The sequence below is a fragment of the Cucurbita moschata genome, unplaced genomic scaffold, assembly GCF_002738365.1.
Source record: "Cucurbita moschata cultivar Rifu unplaced genomic scaffold, Cmos_1.0 Cmo_Scf00026, whole genome shotgun sequence".
Lineage (NCBI taxonomy): Eukaryota > Viridiplantae > Streptophyta > Magnoliopsida > Cucurbitales > Cucurbitaceae > Cucurbita > Cucurbita moschata.
In genome coordinates, this window is record NW_019268542.1 from 134554 (window position 1) to 157486 (window position 22933).

The 22933-nt window shown below is 36.2% G+C and overlaps 2 protein-coding genes across 4 annotated transcripts in view; both read right to left on the minus strand.

The window, feature by feature from the left end:
- Positions 1-8758: 8758 nt before the first annotated feature.
- On the minus strand, positions 8759-9577 carry LOC111462109. Its single transcript, XM_023105798.1, has 2 exons — positions 9479-9577; positions 8759-9149 (listed from the first exon to the last, which is right to left on the minus strand). Exons 1-2 carry the CDS (start codon positions 9560-9562, stop codon positions 8829-8831), a joined length of 405 nt encoding a protein of 134 aa, XP_022961566.1. The 5' UTR covers positions 9563-9577; the 3' UTR covers positions 8759-8828.
- Positions 9578-10906: 1329 nt separating this feature from the next.
- Positions 10907-22933, minus strand: part of LOC111462108 (39S ribosomal protein L45, mitochondrial) — a 14845-nt gene continuing 2818 nt past the window's right edge. The window contains exons 5-12 of one of the 3 annotated variants that reach the window (XM_023105796.1): positions 20696-20778; positions 19612-19663; positions 16590-16679; positions 15869-15937; positions 15575-15676; positions 13486-13554; positions 12503-12556; positions 10907-11314 (exon numbers count right to left, since the gene is read on the minus strand). In XM_023105796.1, the coding sequence (XP_022961564.1) occupies positions 11228-11314; positions 12503-12556; positions 13486-13554; positions 15575-15676; positions 15869-15937; positions 16590-16679; positions 19612-19663; positions 20696-20778 (606 nt within the window). In that variant the 3' untranslated portion in view covers positions 10907-11227. Of the gene's footprint in view, positions 11315-12502; positions 12560-13485; positions 13555-15142; positions 15467-15574; positions 15677-15868; positions 15938-16589; positions 16680-19611; positions 19664-20695; positions 20779-22933 lie in introns of those variants that run through there. The other 2 variants (XM_023105795.1, XM_023105797.1) reach the window with 2 other exon arrangements.

A 22933-nucleotide genomic window follows, 5' to 3' on the forward strand; every position in this document is an offset into this window, starting at 1 on the left:
TTTTTTTTTTTTTTTTAGGCTAGTAGAGCAGAGTTCATCTCGTCGGTTATTTTAACGTTACCTAATTCTCGAGCATTTTGATCGATTTAGGGCCTTAACTCACGGTTCTTTGAGCTTTTCTTTCATATCCTAAATTCATACTTGTTTTAGGGTTCATATGGAAATTCAAGTAATTCCTACAAGTATTTCTTAACGAAAAAGTGCAAGGTGACTACTTACCTCGTTGTCAACGTTCAGGACCTCCATTCTTGATCTTCCGATACCTGAATTACCTTAAATTTTCTTCTACAGACTCCTTGTTGTGTCCAGTTTTTGGAACCATAAAGATTTTTCTGAGAACCATTCTGGAAGGGGGTTAAATTTTAGAAAAACCAAGGGAAGGTCGAGTTTTTGGTTGACATGGCCGGTTCAACTGAACCGGCCACGTCATCGTCTTCTTCCTCCAGACGAGAAGAAGACGTGCTTATCCATTCGCGCCGTTGTCTGAAACTCGCCCTCTCCAACTCCGATCACGCCATTTCTCCCCTCAATTTCTTCATGAAACTTAAAGAGGGTATTACAAGGAAGAGCTATGGATTGATTTCATACCTTTTCGTGGATCGTAGCCTAAGATATTCGCTTCCAAAGTTCGTCCAAAATATAACTTCTCGCTGGAGTAAAAACAAAGGATTTCTTATTGGGTAGTCGATTCTAGGGGGGGTTTCAAGGCTCGATTTCTTCATGAAACTTCTTCCTTGTTCTTTCCTCAAGCTTAAGAAATTGGTTTCGAGGAACGAATTTGAGTGTGGGACCTTAACTTTGAGAAATCACTCTCGGTCTGCAAGTTACATGACACCTCCGATTTTCGATCTCTTAGGTATCTTGTTCTACGACATTTCAGCTCTTGATTCCTTCATCAAAGTTACTCATGTTCTTCCTCTTAAGCTAAAGGAATCCTTAATTTGAAGGAAAAGAGGTCGTAGATAGGAATTCGATACTTACCCTCAATTTGAACACGAAATGAATTTTCTTCAATTGGAAACGTTTCTGAGGTTATTTCTCTTCGTGGTCTTCTATGGAAACATTCCTTGAAGGTGCAGAAACTTATGGAGATCGTCCTTGCTCGACGAATTCTCGTGTATCCTCGGATTGGAATTTTGAGTTTTCCTTGAAGCTCTTTAATGGCAGATTGGATTGGGGAGAATGGTTTCTAGGCACTTTCAGAACTCTATTCCTTCATAGCACTTGTGGGTAATATTGTTTAGAAACTATAGGAACAAGTTTGAAAGGAAATGGTAGAGAATTGCTCTCGAATTTGGAAGAAACCCGAGAGTAGGAGACCCAAAATCTAAACGCTTATTGCCTACGATTGGGAGCTCGACCTTCCTCGATTCTTATTCCAAACTATTGCCCCTGTTGGATGATGGAAGTCCCACATCGACTAATTTAGGGTGTGATCATGGGTTTATAAGTGAGGAATACTAACTCCATTGGTGTGAGGCCTTTTGGGGAAGCCCAAAGCAAAGCCATGAGAGCTTATGCTCAAAGTGGACAATATCATACCATTGTGGAGAGTCGTGTTCGTCTAACATGGTATCAGAGTCATGCCCTAAACTTAGTCATGCCAATAGATTGGTAAATCCTCAAATCCTCAAATATCGAACAAAGAACTCTTAAAGAAAAGGAGCTAAGCCCCTCCTCGAAGGCAGTCAAAAATGACTAAGACTCCAAAGGAGTCGAGCCTCGATTAAGGGGAGGCGCACTTTGTTCGAGGGTTGGTGTTGGATGATGGAAGTCCCACATCGACTAATTTAGGGTGTGATCATGGGTTTATAAGTGAGGAATACTAACTCCATTGGTGTGAGGCCTTTTGGGGAAGCCCAAAGCAAAGCCATGAGAGCTTATGCTCAAAGTGGGCAATATCATACCACTGTGGAGAGTCGTGTTCGTCTAACATGGTATCAGAGTCATGCCCTAAACTTAGTCATGCCAATAGATTGGTAAATCCTCAAATCCTCAAATATCGAACAAAGAACTCTTAAAGAAAAGGAGCTAAGCCCCTCCTCGAAGGCAGTCAAAAATGACTAAGACTCCAAAGGAGTCGAGCCTCGATTAAGGGGAGGTGTTGGATGATGGAAGTCCTACATCGACTAATTTAGGGTGTGATCATGGGTTTATAAGTGAGGAATACTAACTCCATTGGTGTGAGGCCTTTTGGGGAAGCCCAAAGCAAAGCCATGAGAGCTTATGCTCAAAGTGGACAATATCATACCATTGTGGAGAGTCGTGTTCGTCTAACATGGTATCAGAGCCATGCCCTAAACTTAGTCGTGTCAATAGATTGGTAAATCCTCAAATCCTCAAATATCGAACAAAGAACTCTTAAAGAAAAGGAGCTAAGCCCCTCCTCGAAGGCAGTCAAAAATGACTAAGACTCCAAAGGAGTCGAGCCTCGATTAAGGGGAGGTGTTGGATGATGGAAGTCCTACATCGACTAATTTAGGGTGTGATCATGGGTTTATAAGTGAGGAATACTAACTCCATTGGTGTGAGGCCTTTTGGGGAAGCCCAAAGCAAAGCCATGAGAGCTTATGCTCAAAGTGGACAATATCATACCATTGTGGAGAGTCGTGTTCGTCTAACATGGTATCAGAGTCATGCCCTAAACTTAGTCATGCCAATAGATTGGTAAATCCTCAAATCCTCAAATATCGAACAAAGAACTCTTAAAGAAAAGGAGCTAAGCCCCTCCTCGAAGGCAGTCAAAAATGACTAAGACTCCAAAGGAGTCGAGCCTCGATTAAGGGGAGGCGCACTTTGTTCGAGGGGAGGTGTTGGATGATGGAAGTCCCACATCGACTAATTTAGGGTGTGATCATGGGTTTATAAGTGAGGAATACTAACTCCATTGGCATGAGGCCTTTTGGGGAAGCCCAAAGCAAAGCCATGAGAGCTTATGCTCAAAGTGGGCAATATCATACCACTGTGGAGAGTCGTGTTCGTCTAACATGGTATCAGAGTCATGCCCTAAACTTAGTCATGCCAATAGATTGGTAAATCCTCAAATCCTCAAATATCGAACAAAGAACTCTTAAAGAAAAGGAGCTAAGCCCCTCCTCGAAGGCAGTCAAAAATGACTAAGACTCCAAAGGAGTCGAGCCTCGATTAAGGGGAGGCGCACTTTGTTCGAGGGGAGGTGTTGGATGATGGAAGTCCTACATCGACTAATTTAGGGTGTGATCATGGGTTTATAAGTGAGGAATACTAACTCCATTGGTGTGAGGCCTTTTGGGGAAGCCCAAAGCAAAGCCATGAGAGCTTATGCTCAAAGTGGACAATATCATACCATTGTGGAGAGTCGTGTTCGTCTAACAGCCCCAACTTCAGAATTTATAGGGAAAGCATAAACCGACATTGGGAGCTCTAATTCGTCGGAAATATCTACTCCGATCACAACCTCATCGACTTTGGTTCTGAATCCTAGCTGTTGGATGTGATGATCCGTGAGTTTTCTAGAATATATTCAAGTTTAAAGGAGATTGAACAACTGAGAGTCGAGATTTGAAGGAGAATGATGTGATGATCCGTGAGTTTTCTAGAATATATTCAAGTTTAGAGGAGATTGAACAACTGAGAGTCGAGATTTGAAGGAGAATGATGTGATGATCCGTGAGTTTTCTAGAATATATTCAAGTTTAGAGGAGATTGAACAACTGAGAGTCGAGATTTGAAGGATTTTGTGCATAAGGCACAGTGAAGGATCGGATTTTTTAGCAGAATGGCCAATCCTAATTATCCTTAACTTTAGAGGTATTTTGGTAATTTACCACTTTTCGAATATTTTATTATTATTTTTCCTCCAAAACTCCATAATTTCCATAAAAATTCTTCATTCCTTCTCCGTCATTTCTCCCTAGCATCTTGAAATTCCCTCAAGAATCATAAGAATGTATCCTTTGGCCTAATTCTTTTTCTGAATTTATTCATAAGAATCATAAGATTATTCCTTTCATTTGCCTAATTCCATAGGGGACTTTATTATTATTAGTATTTAAAATATAAAAATTTAAGAATATTCTAATTTTAATTAGGTCAAAGATAAGAAATGACTTTGGGGTAATCAAACATTCATATATAAATTCTTAAATTTGTTTCTCGAAAATATTTTTGTGACACCGGAATAAAGGAAAGGTATATGAATGAAACGAGACACGGTTTAAATAAGAGAAATTCTAAAGATAAAATACGACTAAAAAAAGAGTTACTACCTATACCAATAAAGTCGAACTTTGAGCTATTGTATTTTGGGTAATGTAACCGTCTAAGCTTTTCACATTTTTATAAAGAATGTTTTATTCCCATTTCTAACCATTCACGCATATCATATTATAGTCATATCATTTCATAAACGATTCACATATATCATGAGAATACGATTATTATGACATGCGCAGAACCACGGGGAACGTATCAACACAACATCAAATCTAACCATGTCGATAGTAAGGCCACTTACCTGATTAGCTTAGACTAGTGTCACCAACTTATACTTCGTGAAAATTCGATTTTGTTCTTTGTATCCAAATCAATCTATATGAACTCATGGCACTCATTTCAAGTTAATTTCTATATTTAGTTTTTTTTTATTATTAGACGTCTATTCACATATATTCTTGCCAATTTTTAATCAATTATTTGGCGATCTAATATATACCTTACTGTAACAAACTCACGAGATCTATCTTCACGTAAATTTGCTCCTATGACATCTTTCTTCACATAAATCTGTTTCTACACGTAAATCTGAGTAACTGTGTAAAGGCCATTTTGGTTCTTTAATCAATTCTTTGGCAATCTAATATATATTTTACGGTAACAAACTGAAGACATCTCTCTTCACGTTAGTCTTCTTTTACATGATGTAACTACGTGATGGCCATTTTTGTTCTCTCTGTTGGATGATGGAAGTCCCACATCGGCTAATTTAGGAATTGATCATGGGTTTATAAGTGAGGAATACTAACTCCATTGGTTTGAGGCCTTTTGGAGAAGCCCAAAGCAAAGCCATGAGAGCTTATGCTCAAAGTGGACAATATCATACCATTGTAGAGAGTCGTGTTCCTCTAACATGGTATCAGAGCCATGCCCTAAACTTAGTCGTGCCAATAGATTGGTAACTCCTAAGGCAGTCAAAAATGACTAAGACTCAAAAGGAGTCCCCTCTCCATCAAGGGGAGGTGATGGAAGTCCCACATCCCCTAATTTAGGGATAAGTGAAGAATTGGTTTGAGGCTTTTGGCCCTAATTTAGGGATAAGTGAAGAATTGGTTTGAGGCTTTTGGAGAAGCCCAAAGCAAAGCCATGAGAGCTTATGCTCAAAGTGGACAATATCATACCATTGTGGAGAGTCGTGTTCGTCTAACACTCTCCATAATTCTGTTCACATGTATTCTTGGCCAATTTTTAATCGAATCTGCGTAATTGGGTACAGGCTGTTTTCTTTCTTTAATCGATTATTTGGCAATCTAATATATACCTTACTTAAAAAACTGACATCTCTCTTCATGTAAATCGGCTTCTACAACGACATCTCATCACGTAAATCTGCTTCTACAGACGACATCCCTCTTCACGTAAATCTGCATAACTGCATAAAGGTCTTTGGAGGGGTTGACGCTCTATCTCGAGTATCTGGTTTTTCGTGATTATTTTTGTTTGGTTGTTTGAGATTTGGATTCTATTATTGTTGACATTAAAATTATGGCAAAGTGCGAAAGCGAATTATATTTATTTGAATTTGAAATATTTTATAGGGTCTCATTGTTCTCGAGACAAAAGTAGACCACCTAATTTCCACGTTCGTTATATGTGATGACATGATGTCTACTTACTAGTAAGACCACCTAATTGTCCGTGCTTGTGGCTACTTCAGTTACTTGTTGTATAGTGAGTCCATTAAGCAGGGCTTGGTAGTACGAAGGTATGATTAATGTCTTTAAGCATAAAATATTTTAATTTAGCGGTAAGTAAATTATATTAAAAAAAACATTGTTGAGCAAAAAAATTTATTTTATATAGCAATGAACAACCGGTATAAAAGGGAGTAAATTATATTTTGTGTATCAAGTCACTTAATTCCCAAGCCGCATGTCGGAACTCATATTGAAATTCTAACTTCTGAGGTTTTGGCTCGAGGTCCTACATGACTCTCTTTAAACTTGTCTTCGATAATTGGGTCGCCTCGTTCTCTCGAACTTTGTGTATGCCTCGACTTAGCTTCAATGTACACTAAGATTTCAAGAAGTTTGGCTCAAGTTTAGAATCTAACCATGTTAGGGGTATAACGTAACGTAATGACTAAAGGTCTTGAATGGTTAATCTTATAAGTCGTAGAAGTTAAGTTGTTAGATTATATGGATTTCTATGTAACGGTCCAAATCCACCGCTCACAGATATTGTCCTCTTTGGATTTTTCCTTTCGGGTTTCCCCTCAAGGCTTTAAAATGCGCCTACTAGGGGAACGGTTCCGCACCCTTATAAATGGTGTTTTGTTCTCCTCTCCAACCAATGTGGAACATCACATTCTATTTCTGTTGTATTGGAATGAGATCCTCGTTTCACGTCCATCTTTTGCAAAGTTTTAAGTTTTGAGGTGTACTCAAGTTTAGCACAACCTTTTACTCATAGATGGATCACTAAACTCAATGTTTGAACAAGATCTTAGAAGATATGAAACGCGTTTGTATGTTGGATTTTCTTGATAGTTAGGACTCCAACTTGTCGTTCATGGAATGATCATATAATAATAGCTATCAGGCAACCATCGACATGACGAAAAAGGTGCAGGATCTTTGCTTACTAAGATGAGGTAGTAAAACGCAAATTATTAAGCATTTTGTTAGTATAAATTACGAGTATGGCTATCCAAAAGATTAGGAGAATGATATAAACAACACAAAGTAGATAAAAGAAGAGGTGTTTTGAGGTTTGGTAGAAAGAGTAGCTCATTCCATGTTTTATCAAACCATTTGAAATCTAAGAGCAAGTTGGGGTTAGTTACTTATTGCTTGGTGTTGCTCGGCCCTACCACCGACCCTGTCTCTCTCTCATACAGCTCTTGCATGTCAAGTCGTGCCTTAGCCTTCCACCTCACTGAATTCTCTAACTGCCTTCGATCAAGATACACCATTGTCACTAGACTCGATGAACAATGCCAAATAGGTTTTTCGAGCCGAATAAGCCGCTAGAGTTGAGGAGAGTTTTGCGCCAGATGCTGACACGTGGCGTAACTAGGAGCGGTTGCGTGTGCTAGCCGAAGTCGGGCCGAGGCGCGGGTTGTCGGTTCGAGGCATGGGTTTTTGGGTTGCAATCACAGGTCTGGGCTGACCATGGGTAGTAGATCGGGTCTGGGTTATTTCGTTGGGCCGAGTGGGTTTGGGCTGTCAGCGTCGGTATTGGATTGGGCTTGAGGGACTCGAATCGGTTTGGTTTTTGGTCTCGGGTCGTGGCTGATGGGTTAGGCCATAATTGGACTTTCTAGTTTGGATTGAGACGTCTGGACTGCGGAGATTTCGTCGGTCAAGGGTTTGGACTGGATTAGGTCGTATCAGTTAGGGTTGCGGGTCCGAATCTCGGTCGGACTTCGTCTCCTTCGCCCGATTAACAACGAAATTTTTCGGCGGTCTCTCTCTCTCCTCGGCAACGCCGTTTCAACGTCCTTTTTCCTCCTTTTTTTTCTTCCGTTTTCAGTCTCCTCTTCCCCTTAATCCCATTTATGGTGTTAGTTTGGCTCGAAAAAAGTCTGAGACTCCCAGATCTGAGAAGGTCCAAAAACTCGATGTTCTGTCTTCCTTCCTCAATGGTGTACGACATGTAAGCAATGTCAAAATCTATCCCTGGTTTGTATAAAGGTCTCTCGGATTGTTTTTGTTGAGTAGATCGGAGGTTTCGAAGTCAATTTTGTATGGTTTGGCTTTGCCTAAGCGTCATCGATTTCTTTCTCAAACTCTCATGTTTTTTCATTTTGTTTCTTGCAAGTGGTTTGGCTGAGGATCGGGGTTGGTTCTCGTGGTGATCCCAACGTCGGGCGCGCTTTGGTGTGCAAACGAAAACTCCGACGAACATCAAAGTTTTCAATCTCGCTGACGACTGCAGAATTTTTTTTTTTATTATTATTATTATTTTATTTTATTTTTTTAATATCTAATCCCGTTAAAGATTTTGAAAATTATCTAAACTAATGTAATTAGATATTACTATAGTATTTGGTCAAAACGATTATATTATTAATATTGAGATGTTCAAGTTTGGACTAAGCTGAGAAATTACTTACTACTAAAAATCTCTTTTAATGGAAATTTGGGTTAGGTCGTAAATCATGATATTTATTTGAGTATACGATGAATGTGACGGTTGTTCATACACATATGTCATGTCTTGCGTGTGGTCAACTTTGAGACCTCGGGTATGAACAAGATGTTGATATGTAAAATTATGAAAATGCAATTAACCATATAATTTCATGACCGAATAAAATTCAGTTCTTTTAATTATGTATCGATCCCCTTCAACTAGGATAACATCTCCTAAGTCTCCCGGGACTCCCGCACAAAGCTAAGTCGTGCTTCATCAACTCCTAGGACTCCTATGAGACCTTGGTTGGAATGAATTCAAGAAAGACTTGGGTAGGTTCGTACACGACTATTTGCAAACAAAAAATTCGATGAAACTAACAAAAACAAAATCGACCCAATTGATTCGAATTACAAATATTTGCGAATAATTTATTTAATGTACATATTTATTCATGATCCAATGTTAAATTGCAAACTACAACTTTCTTATTAGCTCTACTCAACACGATTCAAAGAGTTTAATAAATCTGACTTATCGTTTAATGAGCCAACCTTGAGAATCGATCGAGTAGGCTTCAAGGAACCATCATATTCATTATCAAAATCAAAAGATTTCGACTTTTTTGTTCCTTTGTTCTTCCTCCTTTCCTTCATGATAGAATCAATATCCTCGACCGTTTCCTTGATACTAACAATTTTCTTTGGAGCATGTTTGATTGTAGAAGGCAATGGTACAAAATGATGATTCTTATCACTCTTATCTCCGATATGCGAAGGAGTAACACAAGAATCATCGACTTTAGACGAATGGAGCTCCTGTTCATCAAGAACATCATTCTTAAGAGACGAAACAGAATGATCTGAATTCACAGATCTGAGCTCTTGGGACGAACCATTTGAATCATGTGACACCGGGTTTCCAAGAGTAACAGTTTCTCGAGCTTTAGATGATAGGAGTTTCATAATAAAATGGAACAATTGGTAACATATGTCGAAGAATGGAAACTTACATTCTCGATTGTCCATTGGAATGTTTTGGGAAGGGATGTTGGATTAAAAGAAAATGTTGAGTGAATGAGTAATGCGCCAAATGCATATATACTTTACTTGATGAAGAGAGTAGACAAATAGAGAATAATTCGTACCTTGAAAGGATGCAACCTTGGCCCCAAAGAGTTTGTCTTCCTATGAATCAATCTCTTATATAAGAAGAGTAAAGAAAAGATCATAGAAGAATCATATGGTATTTTACTTGAAAAGTAAGGCAAAACTTCCTTCCAAGAGATCCCAATTCAAAGCATGGAAGTCACGGCTTTCTCCTTAACGCTGCTGATACTCAACACGCTACAGTTTTGATACCCGAAAATGAACCTTAAAACACCCTGAATATAGCTTCAAGCATTAATAGGCAACTATTAAGAGAAAATGGTTCTTAGGTATGTAGATTTTGATGCCCTGAATATAGCTTCAAGCATCAATGTGCAAAGACAGACAAGAAAGAAATGGCAACAGTGTGCAAAGATGTAGGGTATGGCACAGTTGGGAGTCGTAAATGGTGACGCCGCAATACGCGTCGGATGACTACAGAGCAACAAGGCAGTGTGTGGCAGAAAACAGTATATGGTTGAGAGATTCAGCAACAAGCAGTGAACCCAACATCAAAATTGCAAGAGAACAACTAGACTGAAACGACAAGGACATTGCCATCGTTTCAGATGAAGGCGTCTTCCAGATCTATGTTTTTTGAAAACGTAAGAAAGAAGAAGGGTGCAATGGCCCAAGCATACTGCTAGCAGATATTGTCCCTTTTGAGTTTTCCCTTTCGAGCTTCCACCTAAAGTTTTTAAAACGCATCTGCTAGGGAGAGGTTTTCACACCCTTATACAGAATGTTTCATTCTCCTCTCCAACCGACGTGGGATCTCACAATCCACCCCTTTCTAAACCCAGTGTCCTCACTAGCACTCATTCCCTTCTCCAATTGATGTGGGACCCCCTAATTCAGGGCCCAGCGTCTTTTCTGACACACCGACTCTTGTCTATCCCCTTTTGGGTTTATCCTCCTCGCTGGCACATCGCCCAGTTCTGATATCATTTGTAACAGCCCAAGCCCAAGCCCAAGCCCACCGCTAGCAGATATTGTCCTTTTTAGGATTTTCCTTTCGAATTCCCCTCGAGCTTTTTAAAATGCAGCTGCTAGGGACCCTTATAAAGAATGTTTCGTTCTCCTCTCTAACCAACGTGGGATTTCACAAGGGGAAAGAGAGGAAAGGAAACAAACAAGGAAAAAGAGAGCCAGCAACAGAACGAAAATATATATCTTTTCAATTAAAAAATACAAAAAAAAAAAAAAAAAAAAAAAAATATTTCTTTTAAAATAAAAAAACACAAATGCCACACCAGCTTTCCATTAAAAATTAAAGGAAAAACTGATGGGTACTAAGATGCTGCTAAAATCAAACCTCACTGACTAAAATTTCGAGTTTGAAAACTCACAGACCAAAATGCTACTATACTCAAACATCATGGACTAAAAAGTGCCATTCTTTTATCATATAACCACCCAACACAATAAAAAAAATGAAAACTGTTATTAATTAGCTGAAAGCAATTCTGATGAACAGGGAACTAGAAAGGAAAAGGATTAAAAGAATTATTTGAATAATCACTGTCACGCTTATCTCTACTAGAGATGGCTTGAACAAGGAAGATACCAAAAATTATTAGAATTAAAATTCCTAGGAACGTCTCTCGTGTTGATATCATAATTTAGGAGTGAATTCATAAACTACACAATTGTATATGATAGAATAATAAAAAGAAATTATTAAAGTAAAGATGGAACCTGTTGATCTACAAAATTGGATAAAGAAGCTTCTACTGTGAAGGATGATATTAGATTGGAATTCGCCCACAGAGACGCCAAAAAGCTCCCTCATGAAAAAGAGATTTCTCAAATACCCAGATATCACGGACAAGGACCTGAAAGGTGTAGTAGTAGCACACATATAATATAATCAAAATCGTTGCCATGAAAGAAAATTAAAGATACCAATTGAAATTATGAAGGAATCATGATAAGCCTTTATTTCTTTCAGTTCAGTTGTGGGAAGCCTATTCAATGTTTGAATGGTCATATGCACACCAAGGATGGAAAAGGCACTACAAATAGCTGTTCATACTCGCTACTTCATAGGCCAAGAAGTGACTGAATGAATTATTTTGTGTTTCCGGTTCTTCTTTTTCTAATTTCCTCTTTTTCCAATAATGAAAATGGAAAATTACCTTTTTGAACCTTAAAAGTTTGGAGTATGTGGAAATTTTTAAATAATAATAATAATAATAATAATAATTTATTTTATTATTAAGTTCCAGAAACTTCACAATGTCGCCTTCATCTCTTTATTCACTTTCACTCTCTGTTTCTTCTTGTTTTTCCTTTCAAAATTCATTTCCTCAGAAAAATTTCCAGATCTAACCCAATATACATTTTCGTTTTAAGCAAAATCTAAATAAACAATGTGGAAAAGAAATTGAAATAATAAAAAAACTCCGAAGAAATTAAGATTTGAAAATAGAAAAAAATTGGAAGAAAAGAAGAGAGAGTGGGAAAGAAAGAAGGGGAAGAGTAGAGATGCGAGAGTTTTTATAATTATTTGAATTATTATTACTTTTAAATTGTCATCCTGTTGTCTGAGACTAAAATTGAACATTCCCTAAATCTAATGGTTCGATTTTGAAAAAAAAGAACATGTTTAATAAGCATTTCTTGTTTCTTGTTCTTTTAAGTTTTGAATTAAAAAATAAAATTTTTACATGAAAATAAGTTTTTAAAATTTAATATTGAAAGAAATTATATTCTATACAAAAATGATGGTGCATTTTAGGGAAAAAAAATGATAAACTAATACTTACATTTATGTTTTTGGAAAAAACTAGAAACAAAAACAAGAAACTTCGTTTTGTTGTTTCTAACATTCCTACACAATTTTAGAAACATTTCTAAAAATAATAAAATCAAAAAACAGGAATGGTTATCGAACACCAAATATTGGAAACAAGAAAGAGAAAACCTGAAATAGGAACATTATCAAGGTGACATTTTGATTTCAATGATGCTTCTGTACTTTTTGTAGACAAATATTACTCGAAAGGGAGAGTGATATATACCTCCTTAGATTTATCTCCAGCAACGACAGCACCTTCCGCATTATATGCTTCAAACTTCTACAAACGCATATTTATATCAGTGAACATCTTCATTAGAAGTGAGAAGCTAAGAAGGACTCCAAGGAAGTCAAATTGATAGATATCTTGTGTGAAACAAAAATGTCAGTTGATTATAGCTAACTAGACCTTTTGTTACAATACATATAAAAAGAATCAAAAGACAAAAGCTTATCTTCGAAGATCCTTTCTCTCCAAAGATGCCACCAAAGAGCTCTAGTAGCACAACACTAAAGGGTCTTCCCTCTTCTTTTAAAGTGCCAACCATTTAACACTTCCACAAGCCAATCATCGACCTCTTTGGCAAACAAAAAGCGATCCTAAACTCCTTGAATATAACTGACCTCCATTAGAACTTTGTATTCTTGTTTTTAGAATACAAGTTCAGAACTTTCAATCCGTTTGATCAATTAAATTGTGGAGAGGTCAAAATCTTGAAGATAAAAACAAGTTCTCCTTGATCAATGATCATCTTTCTAAGTAAATTTGTTTAACCTTCTTGGGGTTGTTGTTGCTATTGTTGGAAATTCACTTAGCTTAAGGGGAGCTCTCATGCATATTAGAGGCAGTTCCATTATCACAACTCCTCCATACAATAAACAAAAAAATAATGGATCAAATTAAGAAAAAGGAAAAGAACAAAGAAAAAGCAAGCTTTGATAAGCTCTGTCTAGGAAAAATCCAGAGTGACCTTACCATGTTTGATGATCAACAATTATTAGATTAGAATGTCATGCATAATAAAAGCCCCTCTACAAGTTTACCGACTACACAACTATGGGCCTCACTAGTTGCTATGATTTCTAGCATTAATTAGTTACAATAAGGCACCATATTTTACAGATTGCGGAGAGAACACGGTTGTATGCACACAAAGTATGAAACAGTTGAGAGCATAAGAAGAATAGGTATAACGCTTAGTATACCTGCTTGGCAAGAATCTCAAGGGTAAGCTGAACGAAAACCTTTTCGAGGTCACTTCGATCAACACCAATCTGTGCATGCAGGGAAAAGAAAGGGTACAAGATTATAATCAAACCAGAACAACGACATACTTCCACTTTGAGGAAATTAGCTGGTGATAATATTGATGATTTTTATCTAACCATAATAATTGAAAATGCTCTATAAATGTAGAAATTATATGGCTTGGACAAACAGTTTAAATTTCTAAGTGGTGGCAAACTGGCAGCATTAGACTCATAAAGAGTGAAGTTTTTAGTTACAAGTTGGATTTGCAAACAACACTCTTTAACAAAGAACATAATATGCTCTGCGACCATTGTAGATAGTTTGAACCATTCAACTCATGGGTATGACTGTATGCGGTTCTCTTCAGGGTATAATAATAGTTGGCCTAATTACATGCTTTTGAAATCAATGTCAAACAATCTTGTAAATATAGGTAGTTACTTTGGTTAAAGTATTAGGCATCTGCCTTCTGCTTGAATACTGAATTGTTGGGAAAAAGAAAATCAAGAGTAGGAATTTCTGAAATAGCAAAGATAAAAACTATTTCAATAGAAGCGGCTGACAAACTCTTTTCTCCTCTCAATCGTCTGTTTAAAGACAGCGCAGAACTCTTTGGCTTAACTTCACATGAGAATCGTCCAATGTGGACTTGGCTTGAAAAATATGAAAGATTTTTTTTTTCTTTTTCTTCTTCTTTTTCTTTTTTTTTTTCTTTTTTTCCTTTTTTATTTCTTCTTTTCTTGTAGGGGATCCCTCTTTGGGTTCCTTCTTCGAAGATTATCATAGTTATTTATAACTAAGCTCCCGAAGGAAGAATTTTTTTACTTTCCTAGGGAATTTGCAGTGCAGTATGTCATGATGAAGGGATCTAATCATGAAATGTATGGAAGGGTGACGGGTCAGAAACATAGGTTTGCCAGATGACTCAAAGTTCATGGAACTTGGTAAAACTATTATTTGCAGATGAGGTAAGGAGCACTTCAAGATGCACCACAAAAGGGGAAGATGGTAAGATCGAACAATGTTGGTAAAACATTGAAGTGATAAACAGCCTTTTCCCTTCATGTCATGTAGAGATGTCTCATTTCTCCTTCTTTTCAACTCCCCACTAACACGAATGAAATCTTATATTTGTGAATCTAATGTTGGAGTATTTTGTTCAATTTAGTCTCTTATATATTAATACTTCTCAATTTAGTCCATCACTGTGTAAGATCTTGGTTACGAACACTTGTGTCTGAAGAAGCAGATAAGGGCCTGTTATTTGGTTCTATGTCTGTGGGTCATTTATGTTTATGCTTTATTATGTTTTGGATGTTCATTTTCTGTTTGGACCGTAGGTTTTAGGCTTAGTATTGCTATTTTAAAGCTCTGGATGAACTAGTGATGACAGGCATTGTTTTGATGGAACTTCTCAGAGGGATTGTTCCTCTTTTGGAGTTATTGAATTTCTTTTTTTCTTTTTCTTTTTTTTTTTTATTGTTAAAGAAAATATTTGTTAGGTGATACCTATCAGACTGTTGATGAAGATAAAAATTAGTTCATGTTAAACTTACATGACAAAAATAATAGGTGAACGGTAAGAAATTTGGTGGAGAAAAAATATCATTGAAGAGAAGAATATTTGTTTTTACCCTTTTAATAGAGAATTAGAAAAGGAATAACAAACATTTATAAGTTCCATGATTTCATCGAGTATTACGACATGCAAGTTAATCATACCAATTTTAACATTCAACAATAGTGAAGGACTAAAATTGAAAATGTTAAAGTAAGGGAGTAAAATTAGAACTTTTTAAGGGAATAATGGAAAAAGCATACCCCAACATTAGAGGTCATAACGTATATTTAGCCAAAAATAATTAACCTATTATTTTTCTCTTCAATGCAGGCATGACCTTCTAAAGCTGAGTAACTAGAAAAATTAAGGAGGAACTGGAACATGGACAGGTTATGATTGTATCACAAAAATATATCTTATTGTGAGCAGCCTGACAAATGCATGAATAGGACAAACAGAAATGTAAGAGTAATAATACTTGCCAATCTAGCTCGTAACGTGCGGATCTTGACAACTGGTAGGATCATTTCCCAGTAAACTTTGTTCCATTTGGATTCTCTGAGTTTGATTTCATTCTTCAATGCCTGTAGGTGAGGCCGAGGTAATAAGTTAGAACCTACATATCAGTCTTCAATCCAACAAAGATTTTGTTTCCTTTCCAAAAAAAACAGAATCTGCATAGTTAATAGACGAGAACAAGTAAAGAAAACGTGGGAAAGAGAACTTGATCTCAAAGTAGGCATAGCTGAAAAGCAAAAGGAAAGGGTGATGCATACTGAATACATTTTCTCTGTGACTGCTTTCCTCAACGATGTTTTGTCACCATTTGCTATCAAAGTGTTTATCTGAAAAACGTACAATTCAAGGTTCAGCAATTTTACATCAAATAAAAAGAAGATAAAATGAGAAGGTAGCCATCAGCTCGTGGGTAAACAAACTTGACTTTTCTTCTTACTCATAACAAATTTCGTTGAAGAAAACTGGAAAATGCATCAATTGCCAAATCAAAAAGGTTATGCTACAAGTGTAATGAAACTATAAAAAGGTTATGTGACAATGGAAATGGCCTTCCCCCTGCTGGAAAATTGGCTTCAGAAAATGATTTGTGTACTGTTCCCATTCCCAGATACTTCTCCAAGAACAAATCAAGAAGCAAAAGCAAACTCTTTTTTAATGTAACGTTACAACTTCACTGTATGTAGCAACGGTAATCCATTAGAGGTTTAAGGAATTTACAATCTTCAATATCCGAACACAAATTATGAAAAAGCCAGGTAGGTTCTTTCACAGAGGAAAATAGTCGTCAATAGAAGCAAAAGCAACTCTTTGGCCTTCAAGAAATTTACAATCTTATATCATCCACAAAATTATGAAAAGCCAGGCAGGTTCTTTCCACAAAGGAAACGGTTCTTAAGATAATCTTACTGAAAGAAAATGTTAAATATATTTCATAAAGCACTTCGTAAACCAGTAATGTGATACACGAATCTTGAATACCTCTTTATATAAATTTACTGCCTCTTCGTAAAATTGTTTCTTTGAGTACCCCTTCTTTCTTAATTTTGCAATTGCGTAAGCACTTTTTAGCTGCAAAAAAGGAAAAAAAAAAAAAAAAAAAAAAAAAAAAAAAANAAAAAAAAAAAAAAAAAAAAAGAAAGATATCAGGCCTCTATTCGGCACACTCCACAAAACTTAGGCGGCCTTCATCTATTACTTCCATACATGAGCATAAGTTCTTCTATAATAAATCAGCACACAGAGGTTCACATCAGATACGCAGCCAATGTATATTGAGCAGACATTGTTTCAGTAGTAAGGTGAACAGGAGTAAAGTTTTATTTTAATGAATAACAAAACTTTTTCTGTGCCAACAAATCATAAAACCACCTATTTATGCAATGTACATACGCTCAAAATTTCTGGACAAGGATTATTAATGTCTTTGGATGGCATCTAACTTTTCCTAGGGAGGCAAAGGATTTACTGGACACGGCCTTAACATACCACTCCTCCAAGAATGCAAAAGTCGACCTCACCATAGCCTTTTTTTTTTTTTTAAAAAAAATCTATGGAAAGAAAAAAATAAAAGAGTAATCACGAAAAAGACACAAACTTATACGACGCTCTTCTACAATGCGGTTTACCAGGCTATATCTTGGTGTAAATTGTCTAATATTTTGCTTCCTATAGTCATATCTTCCTCATTATAAATTGGGAAGGTCTTCGTAAACATCATGAATAATGCATCCTTTTTCGTAAATTTTAAACATCAATAAAGTTGTCTTTTATCCAAAAAAAAAAAAACAAATGAATAACAAAACTTTATGAACTAAAAAATAGCTAAAGTCAAGTAAAATAAACCAACTAAAAGTTAATTACAAAAAACGCTTCACCACCAGAGATAGAAACATGGAACTTTAAAAAAGACCAAACATCAATCAAATTCCTTTCAAGCCATCTAAAGATTCAAGTGTTCCTCTCACCCTAACAGCCCCACAATACCAGACAGATCCCAACATGCCCCAAAAACAACCTCCCCTTCTCACAGAAGGGTGGGTGAAGAAGAAACTCCTCAATCGTCTCTCTACAACCTCTAAACCTAGCAAAACAAAAGTCAAACTCCACGAAGAAGCAACTATAGATTGCATAAGCAAAGTCATAGCTCCAAAAAAAATATATGATCTAGCTAAATTTCACAATAATTATAGCAAGTAATAGTCAGAGAAAACTCAAACTCTAAACCAAACTTCAACTCAACCCTCCTTCTAGTAGCAATATTGAGGATCTCCAACTTTTTTTTCCAAGCTAGAGCATAGAAGTCAAATGTCATGATCATGTTTGTCCAGGGTGTTACCTATAGTTGCATGCCCGTAATAACTTTTTTTACTGAGCTTTCATTTTGCACACCAATTTAGTTTCCTTGTCTTTTGTTAGTGTATGAATCCTCACCTCTTGCCATGTGCAAGGGTGACACATTGAATATGCCTCAATGTACTATGTGTAAGGCTGATTATCATCCTTCCTACCTTGATTGTATAATATCAAATTTGTTGTTTATCTTAGATGCTTTTTAGCATACAACAAATGTTTTCTCAAAAGTTTTCCAGTGATTTTCCAAAACCTTTTTCCGTAATCCCGCTTTCTAAAAATATTTTTCTCAAAAAACGGAGGTGGAGAATGCAAGATAGGCCTATTGTGCCATCGACATCCTGAATTTGAGTTGATTGACTTGCTCAAGCACTAAGTTTAAGTACTCGGACACCTTCCATAAACATTTTGACTTTCCTTGCTTGCCCGGTTAATCTTCGTGCAAGCTTCTAACGTAGCAAGGGCGAGAGCAGGTGTCACAATCATTTTTTAGAGTCTCAAAAGACTACAATTGTGACACCAAACATCGTACCCCAAGCCCCCGATGCAAGGAGTTCAGAAAAATGTCAAAACAAAGGAGAATCTCCTTATTCCTTACCCTTGCCAAAAGTCCTTCCTCCTCTCCAAGTTGCCAAAGAAGCTAGAGTAAACCTATCATTCGCTTTAGATGGAACTTGGAAAAAGATCACTATGTTTCCAACCTTCTTCTACATCAAAAACCTAATGGGTTTTCTAGCTCAAAAGCTGCCCCCTGCAATCCTTGAGCCAAGCTACCATTCCCAATTCCAACTCCAACCTCTCCACTCACATTCCTCTGTGCTCTTCTACACACACCTTTCATAACCACCTTTTTGGGTGAACCATTCCCAATTCCAACTCCAACCTCTCCACTCACATTCCTCTGTGCTCTTTCTACACACACCTTTCATAACCACCTTTTTGAGTAGGTTCACTTGATCAAGGGCAGGAGAAAGTGTCACACAATTGCTTTGGGAGTCTCAAAGGACATCAATTGTATCACCAGACATCTTACACTTTGCCCTAGGTTGATTCTTCACTAGCTTAGCCAGTTCCAAAAAATGCCAAAACAAGGGAGAATCATCCCATACCCCTTTCAAAAAAACCTTCCTCCTCTACGAGTTTCCAAAGAAACTAGAGCAAATCTATCCTTCGCTTTAGATGGAACTTGGAAGAAGGTCACTCATGTTTCCAACCTCCTCCTCCATCAAAAACCTAATGGGTTTTCTAGATCAAAAATCTGACCCAAGCAATCCTTGAGACAAGCTAGCGTTCCCAATTCCAACTCCAACCTCTCCACTTGTGTTCTCCTATGCTCTTCTACACACCTTACACAACCACCTTTTTGAAGGTGAAACACCTCCTAATCGATGCACACCCTCTACATCTCATCTCCCTCATCAGTACTTCATTTTGTCATGCAACAATGAAGGGATAAGTTCAAAAGCTTAGATAGAAAAGAAACCGGAAAAAGGGATAGGGAAGTAGAAGAATGAAAATTGGGCATTGCGACCTCAAAAGAACACTGATTAATGCTTAACTTGCAGCATAATAGCCAAAAAATAAATAAAATAAGAACTTGCAGTTGCAGCATAACAGCTCAAAATCAAAAGGTTGAAATGGCACAATTCACCTCTAAAATGATATCGTCTTTTGTTCTCCTCCAACCACTTCTTGTGAACCATCTGACATAGAAACATCAAAAGTGTTCAAAACATGGTAAATAATGACAAATTCCAAAAATACTAAAATAGAAATAAATATATAATTAAATAACTAAACCTTCTGGGTTATGCAATTGTCATCTACCTAATGTAACAAAAGACAGACATACAAAAGAAACACAAATAAACCCATTAAGGAATAATCAAAATTAATAACTATTTTATAAAATGGAAACAGATTGCAAGGGTTAAATCAATAATTCGTGCTTAGTTTCAGTATGATCCCTATAATTTTAAACTTTTCAATTTAGACCCCATTAATTGGTTAAATCTCTTAAATCGTCACTTCCATTACCAAATATGAACAATTTTCTTACCTTGGCTATTCTCTTCGGATGTAGATAATGAACTAACATTTAATAAAAGGTGTTTCTGATGATTAAATTGACCAACCGTAATAATAGGTACCCATTCGTCAACTTTTTTTAAGCATATAAATGCATAAAGTCAATGACTTTGAATATCATATTGTAGAAAAATGATATATACTAATAAACATGTTCTGGATTTTAAAAAATGGTGTCACTGTGTCGGTGTGTATTCGTGACTCATACTGTATCCATGCTTCTTAGACCAATACTCATTAGCTTAGGCATTTAGGTCGAGTGGTAATTCAATGACGTCAAAATAGGAAGTCCTTCGTACCCTTGTAAATTAGTATTGATATCAAGATTAAATTTATGATAACTATCACTTAAAACCTTTTGGGTTGAGTGGTGATTTAACAAAAAGGAATGGTAATTTAACCAAATTCCAAATGCAAAAAAAGCATTCAAAGGAAATACTCACAAGTAGTAGTACTAGTGTTGAGCTTGAAGTACTTGGTAAATTGTTTCCAACATAATTCAAATAGCCTCTAATTAGTTTGATTTTCATGAGTTTAATTTATTTAGTTTTTGGTTGTCAGGAGGCGAGTGTAGGATGAGATAATATCGAAATTTAAAAAATAGTTGTTTTCTTTTTAAATAGAATAGTTTTTGGAATTCAACTAACCTCTGCCAAAATGGTATTGGTTGACGAGGTGAATAAGGTTCATAGATAATTCCAGGACTCAACATGGAAACTTTGAGGGCTCCCTGCAAGCATGATTTAACAAAAGTATCAAAAGATTTAAGACAGAAGATGAAAGAGTAAAAGATTTGACAATTCATTTTCAATGAAAAAGACGATAAAAGAAATTAAAACATAAAAGAATTTCAACATTCTATTTGTCCATAAAAATAAACCTTTAGGGTAAATTGATATTGATATTGATATTTCTCCTAAAAACGATTATTTTAAGATGTTGAGTGCAAGAACAACGTGGAATGAATATAACCGGATGGTTTAGACAGGTTGAAAGAGACAACTGCATCTTTTTACCTCGAATAGAACTTAACATTAAAGGAATGAAATGAGATTAATGCTCAAAAGATACAAATGAATAAATGGAGTGAAAGAGGAAACAAACTAACAAATAAAGATAAAACAAAATTACAATGTAAAAATAAAAGCTTCCGACTTCAAATAAACATATTGTAAGGTAAAACCACAAAAGAGCTTTTTCAAAAACTGTTGAGAAGCCTTGAGCCTAAAGGAATCAAAACAATCAAACCAACGAATACGCTTGTTTTCCAGTATCCTTCCTTCTAGCCATTGTTAGCTTGTCTGTGGTGTCTTTCAGGTTTTTGGTTGTCTGGGAAGAGTTCCTTTGTTCCTTTTCTAGTTTTTCCCTTTTGGTTAGACGGTGGATGTTATTTGGTTTGCTATTGAATTCTTTCTTTTGGGGCTCTGTTTCAGCCCACTTTATTTGGTCGGTTTATCATTTTTTTTCTTTGTTTCAGCACACTTTATTTGGTCGGTTTATCATTTTTTTCTTTTTCTACTCTCATGAGGTGGTTTCTTCAAATATCTTGTACCCTTTCATGCATAAATAGAAAGATGTTTCTTGTTCATAAAAACTGCAACCACAAAAGCAATGAAAACCCTATAAGTAGCTGAACAACATTACATTTTGTGTTCTTTGAAAACACCCACTGTGCCTTGAAGATGTTGAAAAGACTATAACAGCAAGCCAAAGAATAAGGACATTCTAAAAACAAATGAACTAACATCTCTCCATCCGCAGAGCAAAGTGAACGTACTGTAATGCATGAAATATTACGAAGGTAATTTTTTCGGAGCACCTCAGCAGAACTTAAAAGAACTGTTAAGCAAGATCCAAATCAAAATATTGAACCGTTTTGGACCTTCAGACTTCGAAACTGATGAAAAACCCTTTTTTTCATAGGACTAAATGAAGCCAAGATAAGGATCATGGTGTTCCAAATGTTCCAACTATACCTATCACACGATCCAAGGCCAAAAAGATTCAACAAGCATTCATTCTTCATCTACAAAATTAGATAGGCTCGGTTCAACCTCTATTTCATGTGTTACAAGCTGATTCGATTGAGGAATGACCATTTGGAGCTTCATACGTGAATATTTGCCAGTCGAAGTAGAGAATGGGGTTGCGATAAATAACACTTTATTGATAATTTCTTTAAAAAATTTATTTATTATTTTAATTCCATAATTTCTTGTAGTGGGCAAAGGGGTGGAAAGTTAATTGTCAAAGCGGCCATAACGGACATTTGAAGGGTAGTGGGGAGTAACTTCTTTTAGGGGGCATTTGAAGAGTTGGTTGTTTCTTTTGTGGAGAGACTATAAATACCCACAAATTAGTATGTAAAAGCAGATTTTTTATGAATGAAATTAAGCTCTCAAGTTGAGATTTTTCCCCCTTAGAAATTTGAGCATCACATTTGTCATTTCTAAGTTTCGAGCAATCCTTGTGGTAGATTGCATCCGAGTCATTCAATCAAACTTTGATCAAGTTCGATTGTGGAGTGACTCAATTTAGAACAAGGTTCCAAATCTTGATTCTATATCTTTGATCTTGAGGTAATCTAGTTCTAGCTTTCTCTTGGTTGATTCGAATTTTGTATGAGGAGTTAATTTCTTTGATTCAAGGGTTCTTACTTCAACAAAGGCTTGGATCGTTGGGTTGAGGATTAGAATTGCCTTATCAATTTGGTATTAGAGCCTAGGTTGCATCTTTGTGGCCTAATCTAGAATTGATTTTATCTTTCATTTATGTCATTAATTATATTTTGTTCAAATATGTCCCTTTATTTTATTGTTGTCATTTCTACCATTCTTTGTCTTTTTTTTTTTTTTTTTTTTTTTTTTTTTTTTTTTTTTTTTTTT

Coding starts and splice junctions, on each gene's coding strand:
- LOC111462109 (XM_023105798.1), bottom strand. CDS start 9,562: ATGATCTTTTCTTTACTCTTCTTATATAAGAGATTGATTCATAGGAAG. Junction 9,150..9,478: donor CAAGGTTGCATCCTTTCAAG/GTACGAATTATT, acceptor CTTGATGAACAG/GAGCTCCATTCGTCTAAAGT.